At 38.3% G+C, this 19,025-nt stretch overlaps 1 protein-coding gene across 2 annotated transcripts in view; it reads right to left on the bottom strand.

Moving 5' to 3' along the window:
• TICAM2 (TIR domain containing adaptor molecule 2) overlaps positions 1-8,073 on the bottom strand; it is a 50,703-nt gene extending 42,630 nt beyond the window's left edge. Inside the window, exon 1 of one of the 2 annotated variants that reach the window (XM_023591358.3) lies at positions 2,000-8,073. In XM_023591358.3, coding sequence (XP_023447126.3) covers positions 2,000-2,678 — 679 coding nt within the window. In that variant the 5' untranslated portion in view covers positions 2,679-8,073. The remainder of the gene's footprint in view (positions 1-1,999) is intronic. The other variant, XM_071209514.1, reaches the window with a different exon arrangement.
• Between the last annotated feature and the right edge of the window lie 10,952 nt (positions 8,074-19,025).

Consider the following 19,025-nt stretch of genomic DNA (forward strand, 5'->3'; position numbering starts at 1 on the left):
GTTACTACAGCCTCAGGATATTAATACAGACGTAATGGAATAGAGGGGTCTGGTGGAGTGGGGGGAGGAAAGGTGCTATTTTAGTTAGGGTGGTCATCTGGGCAACCCCGAGGAGGCATCATTTGAGCAGGAAGTGAGGGTATCTGGGATGACCCTGGGATGACCTAGCAGCGGCCTGCCAGAGGCAAAGGTAACAGCAGCAAGATCAGTGTCACTACAGTGGAGAGAGAGATGAACCACAGGAGATGAGGTCAGAGAGGTAGTCAGAGGCTAGACTGCGTAAGGCTTGTAAGAGTTTGGTTTTTATGATTTTGACGAAAAGCCACCAGAGTTTTGAAGAGAAGTGAAAGTTCTGATTATGTTTGAGAAAAATCACTGCGGTTTGGATAAAGACTGTAGTGGAGCAAAGTAAGAGGCAATGAGACCAAACTGGAGACTTTACAGTCTTTTGGTGAGAAAGGACTGTGGCGTGGGTTAGAGAAGGTGGGAAGTATAGTCAGATTTGAGATATCTTCTCAAGACAGAGTCATCAGAATATTCTGACTACTTGCATGTGAGGTGTGAATGATAGAGGAGTCAAGGATGATTCCTAGAGTTTCAGCCTGGTTGAATGGTGGTAATGTTTACTGAGATAAGGAAGGCAAGGAAGGGAGAAACAGAAAGGAGAACTGAGTGGGTTTGGTATCCATAATTTTTTTGTACATATTAAGTATAAATGTTTATTAGATTTCCAAGTGGAGATGTTGAATAAGCAGCTAGATATATACATCTGGAGTTCAGAAGAGAAGTAAAGCCAGAGATAAAAATTTGGAAGTCAGCTTACAGATGGCATTCATAGCCATGGAATTAGGTATTGCCTAGGGGAACAGTATACTAGGAAGAGAATATGGCCAAGAACTGTGGCACTCTAACATCTGGTGGTTGAGAGAGGCCAGGGAAAATAGAAAGAGTGGCTAGTGAAGTGGAAGGAAATGTGGGAGAATGTTGTGACCTGGAAGCCAAGTGAAGAAAGAATAGCAAGGAGCAAGGAGTGTTTGTGTCAAATGGTCCTGAGGGGTCAGGTGTGATGAGAACTGTGCACAAACACATCAACATGGTCATTGGTGCCACTGACAACAACTGGGGGATAATGGGGACAAAAAAGCCTGAGATGAAAGGGTGGAGGAGGAAATAGGAAGAATGGAAATACAGACTAGAGGCAAGTCTTTCAAAGAAATTTTTCTATAAGACAGAGCAAATGGGGGTGGGGGGGCTAGAAGGGGATATGTGATCTAGGGAGGATTATTTAAAGACAGATATTTATTAAATGAATAAATGAAAAATTCCATGAAGGGCAAATGACTCAACAGTATTAACATGGCTTATGCTTCAAGTTCCATACAAGGGGACATATATGTAATATCATTTACTTTGCTTCAAAAGTAGGTAAGTCTTTCTGTACCTACTCTTCTATTTCCTGGTTTAGGGATAAATAATTTTTTCCCTTACTATTAGAAACAAAATTTTTTTTAAATGGAGTTGCTGAACTCCATTTACAATCTACCACACAGCTTAAAGTGTTAAAATATAAAGATCATATTTTTTTCCCCTTTCTTGTTTTTGTTTTTTTTTTTTTTGGTTTACTGCTGTGAAAATCTGGATAGATCCTAACGTAATACCCAAACTAGCTCACAGCAGCCAGCCCAAATTAGCTTTAGGCAAAATATTAAATAAGACACTCAAATCAAAACCTTCAGCATTGGTTCTACGTGTCTGGCTGAGGTTCACGCAGGACTTTTAAGACACTTATTTTAGACGCTGGGCTATTTGCTTATGGTTCTGAGGTTTCTTTTACAAAACAGGTTTTCTAGTCAAATGAAACCTAAAAAATCAGATAGTTCCCCGGATTTTCCCTTCAGACCATGGCAATTGACTAAAAGGATGGAACCGGGGCTGCCCCAACCCTCAGCCCGCAGTGCCGCCCCCGCCCGCCTTCACGGCGCGAGCCCGGGGTACTTGCCTGGAAGGCGGAGGCGCGCGGCCAGCCCCGAGGCTTTCCGTCTTCCACTGAGCAAACCCTGCGGGTGTGTGGCTTCCCCTAGCCGTCGAGAGGCGGGGCTGTCCCTGCGCGCTAACTCGCCAATCCCGTCCCAGCGACCACAGGCCCCAGTGCCCGGCCGGGCCCGCCGAGCCGGGGCGCGGAAGTCGAGGAGCGAGGAGTCCCCGCCCACCGCGAGGCGCCGCCGCTGAGCCCCTGGAGGTCGCGGCTCGCCGGGAGCTTCCCCGCGTGCGGCCGGCAAGGCCCGCGGCTCCGGAGACGCTGCCTCGGCGCGGGTGGCAGCGAGTCGGCAGGCCGGGCCCAGCCGCCGGGCTGACTCGGCGGGACCGCTGACCGCAGAGGGAAGAAGCTGGGTGAGAATGGCGGAAGAGAGGAAATGGCGATGGGGAACTGGGCACCGGAGGAAATGTGGACTCTCCGGCACTTCTCTCTTTTTTGTAATGCCCCTCGTACGCCCAGATTTCGAGGCCCGGCGGGGAAAAGAAGTCCACCGTGCCTTCGCCGTGCAGACCTGGGTGTCGGGCTGGGGACTGCAGCCGCCACCTCCGCGCCTGTGGGACACCCCAGCGCCGACCCGCCGCGAAGCCCGGACCTCCCATTTGGTCCCCTGAACTCTCCAGGGAAGGAAGCAGCCACCCATACCCAAAGAAAGTCTAAACCCTTCCGAGGTGCAGCCATTCTCCAGGTCCCCCAAGATGGTCCCTTTTGTTTTCCCTTTAGGGCTCTCACTGACACTGCCGTCAACCACACCCCTGACTAGGGATGCGAGGCGTATCACCCTTTCCCCAAAAGCCACCCTTAGAAGATTCCTTATCTCAGTTTTCTACTCTGTCAAAGGCGGGGACCTCAGAGGAGACCATACTTGGGTCTCAAACGCAAAACTTATTTACTCTCTCTTCTTCACCAACAGGAAGGATCACTGAAGGTAAGCAGTAGCAAATAGTAATTACTTGGCAAAATGCCACTTTGTAGTCAGAAGTAGAGTACTAAGCATTAGTATTAACAGCATAAGTATTAACATTAAGTGTATTTTGTCTATATTTTTTTCAGTACATGCCTGGCATATTGTAATCCTCACTATCTTTGTTATATGGGCATAATCTGATTTGTACATTCAACGGTAGCATATGAGCAAGTTTTATCAGCAAGCAATATTTTCAGTTAATAAATAAGGTTTAAAAATCATGTAAGTATGGATTTAAACTTGCTGAATGTAGACGGAACCTCAGTCTGTAGCTTTAGTAATTGCTTATTGTATTAGTTTAGATGCTAGAACTGCATGTGCTGTGTATATTCTGATTTTATTAAAATAAAAAGTTCAACTGCAAAAAAATTCAGTAATAGTTCAATTCATTATCCACTGACTGTTGACTTTTCCTCTTCACTCCACCTTCCCAACAATTCCACTTAAATTGCCTTTATGTTGCTAGATCCAATTAATGCTTTTTTTGCTCATTTCCCCTGGGGAAACTGACAAAGTTGACCACTGTGCCTTCCAAATAGCTTTCCTTGATGTTACTAACCACATTTTGCCTTCATGCTCATCCTACTTTTAAAAATTCTTCTCTTTTCATCTCCTTTGCTTCTTTCCTTTCTCTGGCATCCCTTCAAATGAGTGCTTTTCAAACTTCTGCACTGAAATTCCACTAACAGCAGATAAGATAAACATATACTTGCCTATTCATCACCCATGCACTATGAATAAATGTACCTAAAGTCACTAACGTCAAGAGCAAATTTTCTTGTTCATTTTAACTTTTACAATTTATCCAAATGTTGCATTGTTCTTCTTAACATATTCATATGTGCTATACTATAAAAATATTTTAAATTGGTAGGGTTTAAACTAGTTAACATGCCCTTTTAAAATTTTCAAGTAAATATTTCAGGAAAATGCACTAACTACTTAAGCCACAAATATGTGCTCTTAGGCCTCCTTTGTGCTAGGCATAGGGTTATACTGTGAACAAGAATAGATATGGTTCCCGTCCTTACGGAGATTTTACAGTCTAGTCCAGGAGACAGAAAACACATAAAAAGGCAAGGCGATTTCAGATTCATTTGTTGATAATCAATGGATACACAAATGGATGAATGAATAAATGAAGTGAAGTAAAGAAATTGGGAATGGTGTAAACTGAGGCTTTTCTGAGATGTAACATTTTTTCTATGGCTTCACAATCCTGAAATTCATGGCCTTAAAAGATTGTTTTCAGAGTTATCTTTGATCCTCTTCAGCTTACTCTACATTTTTCCTGGATATGTTGTATATGCCCAGGCAAACATATACACAAATCAGTAAGTATATAAATGACTTGATTATGATTAATGAACTTGACTTGAATGACATATAGATTACCATATCCACACAATTTCAGATTACATATTCTTTTCAAGTACACATGGAACATTAACAAAATTTGACAATGTTTTGGCCATAAGCAAGTCTCAACAAATTTCAAAAGACTGAAATACTAGAGTATGTTCGCTGACTGCCTAGGTATTAGGCTGAAAATAAATACAAAAAGAAGTTCTAAAATCCCCTAGATTGGCATTTAACAAAATACAGCATCCTTTCTTGATAAAAAACACTTTGAAAGATAGGAATAGAAGGAAACTATCTTAACATGGTAAAGTGCATATATGCAAAAAATCCACAGCTAACATTGTACTCAACGGTGGAAGACTGAAAGCTTTCCCACTGAGATCCGGACAAGGATGCCCACTATCACCACTGGTTATTCAATAATGTGCTGGAAATTCTGGCTAGAGCAATTAGGCAAGAAAAAGAAAGAAGGCGGCCAGATAGGAAAATAAGAAGCAACACTCGCTATTTGCTGGTGATATGATTCTATATCTAGAAAATCCTGTAAAATCCACAACAAAGTTACTATAACCAATAGACAAGTTCAGCAAAGTAGCAGGATACAAGATTGTTAGGCAAAAACCAGTAGCATTTCTATATACTACTAATAAACAATCTGAGGAGGAAAGTAGAAAAAAATTCCATTTACAATAGTAGCTAAAAGAATCAAATATTTAGGAATAAATTTAACTGACATAAAGGATCTGTATTTAGAAAACTAAAAAACATTGCTAAAATAAACTAAAGAAGACAAATAAATGGAAGGCCAGTCCGTAATCATGGATTGGAAGATGAAATACCACTAAGATGTGAATTCTACCTAAACTGATTTACAGATTCAATGCAATCCTAATAAATCTCCAACAGCCTTTTTTACAGAAACAGAAAAGCCAACAATCAAATTTATTTCGATGGGTAAGGGGCCACAAATAGTCAAAACCATTTGAAAAAGAACAAAGTTGGAGGCCTCAAACTTCCTATATTACTTACCACACTAATAAAAGTTGATGTGGGAGTGGGGGGTACAGGGAGTGAGGGGAGTGAGGTATATGGGAACCTCTTATATTTTTTAATGTAACATTTTGTGTGATCTATTTATCTTTTAAAAAAAGATAAAATAAAGCTACAGTGGTAAAAACAACATAATACTGGCATAAAGGTAGACATAACATTGAGAATTCAGAAACAGACCCTCACATCTACAGTCAAGTGATTTTTGACAAGGCTCTCAAACCCACCCAGCTGGGCCAGAACAGTCTATTCAACAAATGATGTTGGGAGAACTGGATACCCATAGATAAAAGAAAGAGGACCCCTCTCTCATACCTTATAGAAAAATTAACTTAAAATGGATCAAGGACCTAAATACAAAAGCTAGAACTATAAAATTCCTAGAAAAAAATATAGGGAAACATCTTCAAGATCTTGTAATAGGCAGTAGTTTCCTAAATCTCAAGCCCAAAGCATAAGCAATGAAAGAAAAAATAGATAAATGGGACCACCTCAAAATTAAACACTTTTGTACCCTAAGGGCTTTTGTCAAAAGGATGAAAAGGCAGCTGACTCAATGAGAGAAAATATCTGGAAACCATATATCTGAAAAGGGTTTGATATCCATTTTATATAAAGAGATTGTACAACTCAATGATAAAAAGACAACCCAATTTAAAAATGGGCAAAAGACTTGAAGGGAAATTTTTCCAAAGAAAAAATACAAATGGGCTAAAAGCACATGAGAAGATGCTCAACAGCACTATTGGGGAAAAGCAGATCAAAACTACAAGATATCATTTAATGGTTTACAGAATGGCCATTATTAAAAAGGTAGAAAATTACATATGTTGGAGGGTTGTGGAGAAATGGAAACACTCCTTCATTATTGGTGGGAATGTAAAATGGTGCAGCCTCTGTGGAGGACAGTTTGGCGGTTCCTCAGGAAGCTAAATATAGAACTGCCATATGGTCCAGCAATCCTACTACTAGGAATATATTCAGAAGAAGTGAAAGCAAGGATGCAGATATTTGTACAGTAATGTTCATGGTGGCATTATTCACAACTGCTAATAGATGGAAAAAACTCAAGCATCCATCAACCGATGAATGGATAAACAAAATGTGCTATATACATATGATGGAAGACTACTCAAGTGTAAGAAGTAATGAAGTCAGGATGCATATGGTAACATGGATAAACCTTGAGGACATTATGTTGAGTGAAATAAGCCAGACACAAAAGGATAAATATTGTATGGTCTCACAAATATGACCTAAATACAATGAGTAAATCATGAAGTTAAACCAAGAGGATAGGCTATTAGGAAATAGAATATGGGTTGAGAAGGGAAAGCTGATGCTAAATGTATGGAGAATGTTTAATAAGGGGGATTGTAAATGTGGAAATGCTTAGAGTTGATGGTAACACACAGTATAATCAACACTGCTGATTATAAATGTGGTTGTGACTGAAAGGTTAATGTCAATTGAAAGAAAGCTAGAGGATAACTTAGGGACTGTATAACATAATGATTTTGGCGATTGTGGCAGTTTGATATTATTGATGAATTCCAAAAAAAATATCGGATTATGTTTGTAAACTGGTCTTTTCCTTTGGGCATATTAAGAGTGTGTTGGATTCAGAGGTTTTACATTTACTTGATTAAATAATGATTAAGGCTTTGATCGGGTCACATCAATAGGATGTTCAGTCCCCTTCCACTCACAGAGTAACTGCAATGCAGAGAAGGGAGGTTGGAGTCTTGAACTGGAGCCCCAGGAAGTGAGCACACAGAGGAGCTTGGTTGTGAGAAAAAAAAAGAAAGCCCCGGGAAGAGACAAACCCTGGGCCTGGAGAGAAACAAGCCCTGGGAAGAGAGGAACCCAAGAAGCCTGAACCCTGGTAGATGTTGGCAGCAATCTTGCTCCAACAGTGGCTAAAGACTTTGGTGAGGGAAGTAACTTATGCTTTATGGGCTGGTAACTGTAAGCTTCTACCCCAAACAAATACCCTTTTTAAAAACCAACCAATTTCTGGTATTTTGCATCAGCACCCCTTTGGCTGACTAATAAAGTGATGGATGATGATTATGTTTAATAGTACAAATACAAGAATGTTCCTCTATTACAAGGTGTTAAGAATATACAGATATGTGGGGAAAATACAACTAATGTAACATACATACATAGTTAACAGTAATATTGTAATATTGTTATGCCAATGGCAAAGAAGGTACTATATCAATGCTAAGGGTCAATAATTGGGAGGAGTAAGGGGTTATAGGATTTTTCTTTTTGGAGTAATGAAAATATTCTGAAATGGACTGAGCTGATAACAGCACAACTCTGTGATGAAACTGAGAGCCACTGAATGTACGCTTAGGATGGATTTTACACGACAGAACTGTATAACACAGTGAACCCTGTGATGAATGATGGACAGAACATTCTCTAATACTAATATATGGTCTTAATAATAGGATGGTTTTGGGGAAAAAGACACCAAATTTAAGCTATGGACTATAAAACAGCAGTAATAGTATGACTATGTTCTTTCGTCATTTGTAAAAAGTGTATCACAACAGTGTAACGTATTGCTGGTGGAATGATTTATGGGAATCTTGTATGATATGCATGATTGTTTTGTTAACTCACAACTTCTCAAATTTAAGAAGAAAAAAAATGTATTAGCCAAAAAAAAAAAATCCCCTAAATTGGAAATTAAGAGATACATAATCCATGAATCAAAGAATAAACAATACTGAAATTTTAAAATATTTTTATCTGAATATTAGTAAAAATACTACATATCAAAATTCGTGGGACACAGCTAAAATCAAAACTAGAGGAAAAGGTAGTGTCCAATGTATATGTTAGAAAACAAAGCCGGAGAATCAATTATCTAAACATCCACATCAAGAAATTAGAAGAATGGGAAGTGGATGTGGCTCAACTGATAGAGCATTTGCCTACCATATAGGAGGTCCAGGGTTCGAACCCAGGGCCTCCTGGCCTGTGTGATGAACTGGCCCACACACAGTGCTGCCGCACGCAAGGAGTGGTATACCTTTCAGGAGTGTCCCCTGTGTAGGGAAGCCCCATGTGCAAGGAGAGATGCCCTGCGTGAAAAACACGCAGCCTGCCCAGGAGTTGTGCCGCACACATGGAGAGCTAATGCAGCAAGATGATGCAACAAAAAGAGACACAATTCCTGGTGCCACCGAGAATGCAAGCAGACACAGAAGAACACACAGTGAATGGATACAAGAGAGCAGACAACTGGGGGGTGAGCGGGGAAGGGGACAGAAATAAAATAATTCTTTAAAAAAAGTTAGAAGAAAAAAATTAAATCCAGAAAAAAGTAAAAAAAAAAAAAAAAAAGGAAATAAAAATAAGGCAAGAAATTAAAGAAATGGAAAAATAAATAAATAAGAGCAACAAGAATATAAATTCTCTCAGAGAATTGAAAAAGAGGATATACTTCTAAACTCTTATAGTGATGCCAGCACAACTTTGATACTAAAATGAGGCAAGGACATAAGAAAGATGCCACTTATGAACATGAACATATATGCAAAAATCTTAAACAGAATATTATTAGTAAGTCAAATCCTATGATATATTAAAAGAATATATCACTATCAAGTTCAGGCTAGTTAACACTCAAACATCATCAATATAATCCACCATATTAATGTACTAAAGGAGTAAACAATGGCATATTCCCTATAGATGCCAAAATAGCATTTTATTTTTTTTTAAATGAACAACCATTCATGATTTTTAAAAAAACAACTCACAGTAATATAGAAATTCTAGAGTACCTTCAGATAACAAGGAGGTGAGGATGGTTAACCACCACACCAAGGAACCAACAGAGTCCACAACTGCAAGCAGGAGAATCCCATCCATCAGCCATGTGCAACCTAAGCCCCCTCTCAATTTAGAGGTAGAGTGGGCATCACCATCCCAGGATCTTTAGGAAGGGGAATCAAATATGTATTAGAGTGGACTTTTTGGTATTCTACTATAGAATTATTGTGACTCTAGCAATGGAAGAAATTATATCATTGATGTGGAGACAATGACCATGGGAGTTGCTGTAGATAGGGAGAGGGAAAAAGAGGTGTGATACTGCAGGGACAGATGCAGGACATTATATACCCTTCCATAACCCACTGAATGGAATTGATATGCAAACTATAATCCATGCTGTGTAGCAGTGCTCCAAAATGTATTCATCAAACACAATGGATATACCACACTAATAAAAGAAGTTGTTGATGTGGGAGGAGTGGGGGGTGTGGGGAGTGGGGTATATGGGAACTTTTTATATTTTTTAATGTAACATTTTATGTGATCTATGTATCTTTAAAAAATAATAAAATGGTAAAAAGAAAAAAATAATTCTAGGGACAAATACAAAAAAGTATAAATTGATAATAAAAATAAAGGAATTCTGAAAAGTGATACAAAGGTAATTACAAAGTCACCACTAATAATTCAAGGCTTTTAGATATACAGCATCAAATATATGGAAAGATTCCAAATTACTTGAATAAAATGTAGAATTAAAAAAAAGAGAGAGTACTTTCTTAGTTCGGTAAAAAGTATACACAGAGAAAAGGTTATATTGGAATGCATCTATTACGTGCAACTTGTTCAGCCACATATCACATCCCTGACAGGATGCAAGGGACACTCTTCATTATGTATTGGTTGGAGATACGGCATCAGCATTCTTGAAGGAGTTTGTGTGGTTGTCCTGTGTAGGCTGGAGACAATGGTGGGGAATGATGTAAAATTTGATTCCTTGATCCCAACAGTAATAATGGGATGATAAGTAGAGACCAGGTAGCAGCACTTAACCATCAAAGGTAAGTGGGGCAAATTATAATAAGTAAGCAGACACAGAATAGTGTTTTCATCCCCAACAATTTTTGGTGAAAATACAAACAGGGCCTTCAGAAATGAAATAGATGAACAGCCTGCTAAGATGTTGCCTACAATTGATACAAGAACTTGATGGCAACTTGGTAACATGTGGATCATATTGGGACTCACCCAGAAGTAGCTAGTTTGATAGATCAGTTGAGTGGCCAAATAAATATCAGTTACTGAGCCATCTGGGAGACAATATCATGAAGACTGGAATGCTGTCTATAGGATATGGTATATTTCTTTAAGCAGTCAGTATATGTTGGTGCCTCCTCCCACCTCTTGCCAGGATGCACAGGCCTGAAAAACAAAGAGTGGAAGGAGGAGGGACCCCTTTCACTATTATATCCCAGAATCTGCTTGAATAGCTATGCTTTCTACTCCCATGATGTTGGGCTTGGTGGATTTGGAGGGTCTTGAGACCAAGGAAAGCACACTTCCATGAGGAAAGACAGATTCTGATGAATTAGAAACTGAGATTGGCCCTGGCCTTTTGAAGTTCCTCATGCTATTGAACCAACAGAAAAGGAAGTCAGTGGACTGGTCAGGACAACTGTTGAGTTACCAGAGGAAAATTGTGTTGCTGTTATGCCTGGAAATGAGATTTACTGGCGCATCTCTCAGTATGCCCTACTCCAATAGTTGTAGTTAGTGGAAAACTGCAACAACCCAGTAAAGACAAGCCCACCAAGGAAGGGCTCGATTTTATAGAAATTTAAGTTGGGCCACCCTATCAGGTAAAGAAGGTCATTTAGTCAAAGTCTTAGCAGAAGGTAAAAGGAACATGGTATGTGATAGAAGGAGACTGCTGTGATTACTAACAGGCTTGGTGACTAGCTATGGAGCAAGGATCATAGCAGCTGGGTTTTAGTATAGTTCTTTTTTTTTCCTACCCCTTTATGAGATCTTATTCGAGAAACACCTGTAATAGCTTACATTTTCGGTTTCAGGGAGTATGACTGAACTTTTAAAAATAATGAATGTGTGGAGCTGGCCCATGCGCAGTGCTGATGCACACAAGGAATGCTGTGCCACGCAGGGGTGTCCCCCACGTAGGGGAGCCCCACGTGCAAGGAGTGCGCCCCATAAGGAGAGCCGCCCAGCGCGAAAGAGTGCAGCCTGCCTAAGAATGGCGCCACCCACACAGATAGCTGACACAACAAGATGATGCAACAAAAAGAAACATAGATTCCCGTGCCGCTGACAACAGAAGCAGACAAAGACGACGACACAGCGAATAGACACAGAGAACAGACAACTGGGGTGGGAGGTGGGGGTGGGGGAGAGAAATGAATAAATAAATCTTTAAAAAAAATTCATTTGGAAAGGAAAGTGCACCCAAATAGTCAAAAGTATTCTAAAAAAGAAGAGTGATGTGGGAGGAATTTCATTCCTAACCTTGAAACACATTACACAGCTACAGTGGTCAAAACAGCATGACACTGACAAGAAGACAGACACATCAATCAGCAGAAAAGAATCGAGAGTCCAGAAATAAACCCTCACCTCTATGGCCAACTGGAGTCCAACAAACCTAGCAAAGCCATGTTACTGGGACAAAACAGCAACAAATGGTGCTGAGTGAAATGGACATCCATACCAAAAGAATGAAAAAGGGCCCCTTATCTCACTCCCTATATAAGAATCGACTCAAAATGGGTCAAAGACCTAAACATAAAAGCCAGGACCATAAAACTACTAGAAGAAAATGTAGAGAAACATCTTAAAGAACTTGTGGTAGGTGGTGTTTCTTGGACCTTACACCCAAAGTATACACAACGAAAGACAGAAAAATGGGACCTCCTCAAAATTAAACACTTTTGCTCCTTAAGGGACTTTGGCAAAAGGGTGGAAAGGCAGCAGGCTCAATGGGAGAAAATATTTGGAAATCACATATCTGATAAGGGTTTAATATCTATGATCTATAAAGAGATACTACAAGTCAACAATAAGAAGACAAAAAAAAAAAGATTTAAAAATGGGCAAAGACTTGAATATACATTTGTCCGAAGAAATACAAATGGCAAAAAAACACAAGAAAAATTGCTCAACATCACTAGTTATTAGAGAAATGCAAATCGAAACTACAATGAGATACCATTTCACACCTATCAGAATGGTCACTACCAATAAGACAGATAACTACAAGTGTTGGAAAGGATGTGGATAGGAACACTTATTTACTGTTGGAATGTAGAATGGTAGAGCCACTGTGGAAGACTGTTTGGCAGTTCCTAAGAAAGTTGAATATAGATTTGCCACATGACCAGCAATAACACTATTTGATATATACTCAGGAGAACTGAGAGTAGTGACACAAACAGACATCTGCAAATGATGTTCATAGCGTCATTATCCAGGATTGCCAAAAGATGGAAACAAACCAAGTGTCCATCAATCAATGAATGGATAAGCAAACTGTGGGGTATTCATACGATGGAATATTATGCAGCTGTAAAAAGAAATGCAGTCGTAAAGCATATGACAACATGCATGAACCTGGAGAACATTATGTTGAGTGAAGCAAGTTACATACAAAAGGACAATTACTGTATGTTTGCATCACTATGAACTAAATGTATTGTGAAATCTTATGGAGTTAATAATTTGAATTTGGTCACCAGAAAATAGAATGAGGTTAGAGAATGAAAAGCTGAGGGTTAACTTGTGTAGAATTGGTAAAATTGGAAATGAAAAGGTGAAAGCCCAACATAATATTTTTAACTAGCAGTACTAGTATTTGGGTATGAAAGTGGTTTAAAAGGAATGTTGAAGGTCATATATATTACTAAAAGGAAAGCTAAAAAATGTAACATAGAACTGTATAGCATAGTAAAACCGCATAGGAAATATAAATATGGGTAAAATTGCACATATAAGGCCATTTTTCTTTGAAGCTGAACAAATGTATCAATATGTCAAGATGTCAGTATCAGACCAAAAGAAAAAAAAGCAATTATGCTAAGTAAAAGAAACCAGACACAAAGTACTACATAGTATATGATTCCATATATAAAATATAAATATAAATCAATTTATAAAGATGAAATTAGGTTAGTGGTTATGTCGGGCTGGGGAAGGGTATAGAGTTTTTCTTTTTGGAGTAATTGTTCTAAATTTTTTTGTGGTGATGAATGCACAGCATTGTGATTATACTAAAAGCCACTGATTATACACTTTGGATAGATCACGATATGAGAATATATCTCAATAAAACTACTTAATAAATAATTGTGCAATAGCCAGAAATAGCACCTATGTACAGCAGGGGAAGTAGAGAAAGTGAGAAGTGAAGAATTTGCTTGTCTGTTTTTAACTATTATTGAAATAATGAAAATGCTCTAATGATTGAAATAATGAATGCACAACTATGTAATTATACCAAATACCATTGACGGTACACTTTGGATGAACGGTATGCTTCATTAATAGATATCAACAAAATTGATTTGTTTGGAAAAAAAATACCCAAACCAACCAAAACCAATTTCAATTATACCTTGTATCATATATAAAAATTAACCAACAATGGGAACTCGACATTCCTTTGGTTATTGTGTGAATCTCCACCCACCATGACACTGCCCCATGGGACCCACAGCAACCACCAGGGTTCAGCTCCTTCAAGGACAAGATTCATAGTTACTTGCAACAGCACCAAGGGCTTGACACACTGGTCTGTCCTCCCCTATTAGGTACCACCCATGTTCTCGAGAGACTCTTGCCTCTCTGTTTGAGAACATAGTGGGCTTCCCCAGGATGAGAGTCCACCACCTTGCCATTCATTACGTGGTTCTCCACCCACTGATATAACACACTGTGGCAAGATGAACAGTTGCACACTCCCTAGAAGCCTGCTCCAGTTGCGCTCTGTCCTGAATTCCCGCCCCCCCCACATCCAACACCCCAACCCAGCAACCCTCCTATTTCCCAAATTGCCAACAGGGCATTTCCAGCATTGTAGTTTCAACCATGTACCTGCCAATCCCCAGTGTTCACCTGCTCCCTCTCCCAATCCTCCTGCCAGTTCCATGGACAGTTCAACGCACCCTCCCCACCAATCAGCAATTCCCAACAGTATCATTACACCACTGCAATGCCCCTCCACTGTATAACTATACATTTCCACCTTATCATAGATTTTGTCCATATGGGCATTGGCTCACAACCTTCTCTCCCTTTCTATTTCCTGTAAACTCATCTTCCAGATTCTAGCTCAGAGTCTGCTCAATTTGTTTATTTCATATCAGTGAGGTCATATATTTGACCTTCAGGGCCTGGTTTACTTCACTCAACCCAAGGCCCTCAAGATTCATCCATGTTATCCCATGTGTTAATACTGTATTTCTTCTTATAGCTCAGTAATATTCAATTGTATGTTTATACCACAATTTGTTTATCCGTCTGTTGAAGGGCATTTGGGTTGATTCTAACTTTTGACAACAGAGAATAATGTCACTATGTACACCACATTCTCTAACGGAACACCAAGAATCCTCTGAGTTCAAAGGCAATGACTGTGAAGGAGGATGGTCCATTAATGGGCCCTTGATATCGATGACTGTGCTTATGAACCTTTACTCTAGAAATGAAAACTTAGCCTAGTATTATAGGGTGCTTAAGAGTTGCCTCCTGGGAGCCTCCTTGTTACTTAAATGTGGCCTCTAAGCAAAACTCAACATATAAATACATTACTTTCCCTGCAGTGTGGGACATGACCCACGGGGATGAGCCTCCCGGGCACTGAGGGATTACTACCAAGCACCAGCTAGCAATGCAACTGGAAAAAGATCTTGACCAAAAGGGGGAAAAGGTAAAAACAAATGAGTTTATATGGCTAAGAGACTTCAAAGTGAATCGGAAGATCATTCCAGAGGTTATGCTTATGCACATCTCAGAAAGATCTCATTAACTGCCAAAGTAGATAATACACCAGACAGCAGGGCTCCTGAGGGCTCTGGAGGCAACCAGACACTACAGTCAGGGCAGATATCTCCGAGTTTGGTGCCTTGCCAGTGGGCTCACTTTGGAATTTATGCCAGGGTGACAGAGTGGATTCTGTTGTAGTTTCCCTACACAAGGCTCTTCCGTTCTTCTATATGAATCCATAAAAATTAGTACTAGAGTTGGCAGACATACATCTTTAGTACTAGAGTCAGTAGATGTAAATCTTTGAGCTGTCCATGTGCCAGCTGGGCCCCAAATCTCAATGGAGTTGCAACACCTACTCTCCAGTTCATTGGTTTCACTCAGGACAACTAACAAGGAGATGATGATGGATAATTACCATACCAAGGAACCAAGAGTCCCATCCATTGGCCCTAATGGATCACAGACCCTTCTCAATTAGAGGCTGAGTAGACATCACCACCCCAGAATCCTCAGGACTGGGGATTAAACTATGGACTAAAGTGTACTATAGACTTGGTGTGATTCTGGCAATGGAAGAAATTATATCTTTGATGTGGAGGCAGTGGCCACTGGAGGTTTTGAGGGCAGGGAGAGGGAAAAACAGCTGTAATATGGGGCATTTTGGGACTTGGAAATTGTCCTGAATGACAGTGCAATGACAGATACAGGCCATTATATATCTTGCCATAACCTACAGAATTGGGAGGGAGAGTGTGTAAACTACAATGTAAACTTCAATCCATGCTTAGTGGCAATGTTCCAAAATGTGTTCATCAATTGCAATGAATTTACCATACTAGTGAATGATGTTATTAATGTGGGAAAGTTTGGGAGGGGTAGAGAGTGGGGCATATGGGAATCCCCTACATTTTTTATTTAACATTTATGTAATCTAAAAAATAGATTACATAAATATTAAAAATTAAAATAAAATTTTTTAATTTTAAAGATAAAAATTTTTTATCGTATTTTAAAAAAAATAAAAATAAATTAACCAAAAATGGATCATAATCCTAAATGTCTAACTAAAACTATAAAACTTCTTGAAGAAAGCATAGGAGAAAATCTTTGTGACTGTGGATTAAACAAAGATTTTTTTAGATACAATAAGATCATACTCCATAAAAGAACAAATAGATAAAACAGATTTCCTCAAAATTAAAAACAACTTCTCTTCAAAAGATACTCTTAAGAGAATGAAAAGAGAAGGCACAGACTGGGAGAAAATCTTTGCAAACCATGTATCTGATAAAGGACTTTTATCCAATAATTCACACATTTCTCTAATAAATTAAATACATCCAAACATATATACACACAAACTCAATAATAAAAAAGAGCAAAAATAATTTAAAAATGGAAAAGAGTTCATTGATACTTTAACAAGAAGATATGTTAATGGCAACTAATCGCATGAAAAGATGCTCAACATTGAAAAAACACAAGTTAAAACTGCAATGTGATACCACTACACAGCTACTAGAATGACTAAAATGAGCTAGCATTTTAAAAATTAGGTGGTTTTTCATTTTAAAAAATTGGCTTTTCTAAACAAAAATCAGGAGATCAGCAAAATTAGGTCCTGAATCCTCACTAGTAGACACTGGCTGCAATTTAGTTGCCACAACTCCCAGCTTTACTTGTCTGTACCTGAAGATATTTGTGTTTGAACCCAAGTTCCAGCAATTACTAATTGTGTGACCTAGGGAAGGCACTTCACTGCTCTGTGCTTCAGTTTATCTGAAAAATAGAAAAAACAATACTATCTAACTCAAAGCACTGCTGAAAAAAAAATTATATAGCATGAGTGTGGAACATTAGTACAGCAGGCACATACAATTGCAAACATTGTTTCTCAAAATATAGGTATAACGACACTTTCATTAGAATTCTTGGGGGATTTGCAAAATCCACTCCAGATCTACTAAATCAGGGGTTCTTAAGGGGGCCATGAACTTGAATTGAAATTCAAGAAAACATTATTCTTGTGGGGACATATTGGTGTTGGTATGATATATTTATTAAATAATACATGGTATAGTGTGGATTTAGTAAGGGATCTGTTGTTTTCACCTGACTGGAAAAGGGGTCTGTGGAACAAAAATGGTTAAAAATCCCTGTACTAAATAAAAATTTCAGGGTTGGAAGAAGGAACCTGAGAATGAGCTTTTTTTTTTTTTTTTTTTAACAAGTAACTCAGGTGATTCTTGTACCACCAATGTTTGAGAACTCCTACTAAAAGGTATAACATAATTATCTGCTTTGGGGATCTTATTCAGAATTCCCACTGCCTAGTACACAGGAGGCATTTGATCAAGTCTCTATTGTATGGTATTTTTATTTAAAGCTAATTAATACCCAATCCTCCAGGTTCCTTCAATTTCCCAAAATCCAGGGTAATTAACATATTAGGCTTATAAGCTAAACTTTTATACTAATATGAATAATTTAAAATTACTTTAATTATCACAGTGGTTTTTTAAAAACTTTTTGTCATGGAAAGTGATGAACGTGATTAAAGCTACAGACTCTTTCCCCAGAAAAATGAAGATTAACATAAAACTTTGCAAATAATTTTAAGGGGTTTACCTCCAGTTAAAGAACTGAAGTTTGCTAACAACCTGATGCACTTGAAGGACCCCAAGCTCCAGATGAAAACACAGATAACTTCAGATGACTATATGCTACTAATGGACCCAGGTAAGCCATGTCCAGACTCTTGACCCAAAGAAATTGTGAAATAATCAAAGTAAGCTGTTTTAAGGTGGTAAATTTGTGGCATCTCGTTACACAGCATAGAAAACTGACAGAGAGAGCTAAAGCACTATTTTTAGAGGGAAATCTATAGTGTTAAATATAGAGAAAGTTGAAAGTTTGAGATAAACATCCATTATATGAATATAGAAAAATCACAAATTAAACTCAACCTAAAAGAAAGGAAATAGAAAGTTGAAATCAATGAAACAAAAAAATATGTACCAGAGAAGAAAAATGAAATTTTTAAAAATTAGCTCTTTGGAAAAAAAAGTGATAAACTTCTGTTAAGACTGATCAAGTGAAAAAGAGAGCAGATACAAATAGTATCAAAAAAATAAAAAATAAAAAAATAAAATAATCAGTATCAGGAATGAAAAGAGGGACCTAGTTACAGATCTGGCATATGGTAAAAAATAAATGGACAGGAATAACTTTGTGCTAATAAATTTGAAAATGTAGTTGAAACGGACAGATTGTCAGAAATGTTCAACTAACCAATATTTCACAAAAAGAAAGAGAAAACCTGGTAACTGTTATGACTAGTAAGATGAAACCAAATCAATGCCCCACAAAGAATCAATATCCAGGCCCCAAACAGGTTTCACCTATATATTCTAATGAACATTTAAAAACAAGTAACTCAAGTCTTATACAGGAAAAGAAAGCCACTCTCCATTGCATTTTATGAGGCTAATATAGCCTTGATCTTAGCCAAAAATCTTAAAACAAACCAATTCCATCAATTAAAAACTAAGCAACTGTATCACAGCCAAGTCAGTTTTACATGAGGAAGACAAAGTGGGTTTAATAGAAAACTAAAATAAAGGGGGAAAGAGGAATATAATTTTCCCAGTAAATACAGAAGGAGCTTTTGATAAAAGTCAACATTATTTATGCTTATAAAAACTTTTAGCAACTAAGAACAGAAGGGAAGTTTCTAAATTTAATAAAGACACCATAAAATGCATAAAGGATACCTTGAAAGCTTTCCCACAGAACACAAGCAAAGCAAAGAATGCCTAC

This window comes from Dasypus novemcinctus, chromosome 2 (genome assembly GCF_030445035.2).
Source record: "Dasypus novemcinctus isolate mDasNov1 chromosome 2, mDasNov1.1.hap2, whole genome shotgun sequence".
Classification (NCBI taxonomy): Eukaryota; Metazoa; Chordata; class Mammalia; order Cingulata; family Dasypodidae; genus Dasypus; species Dasypus novemcinctus.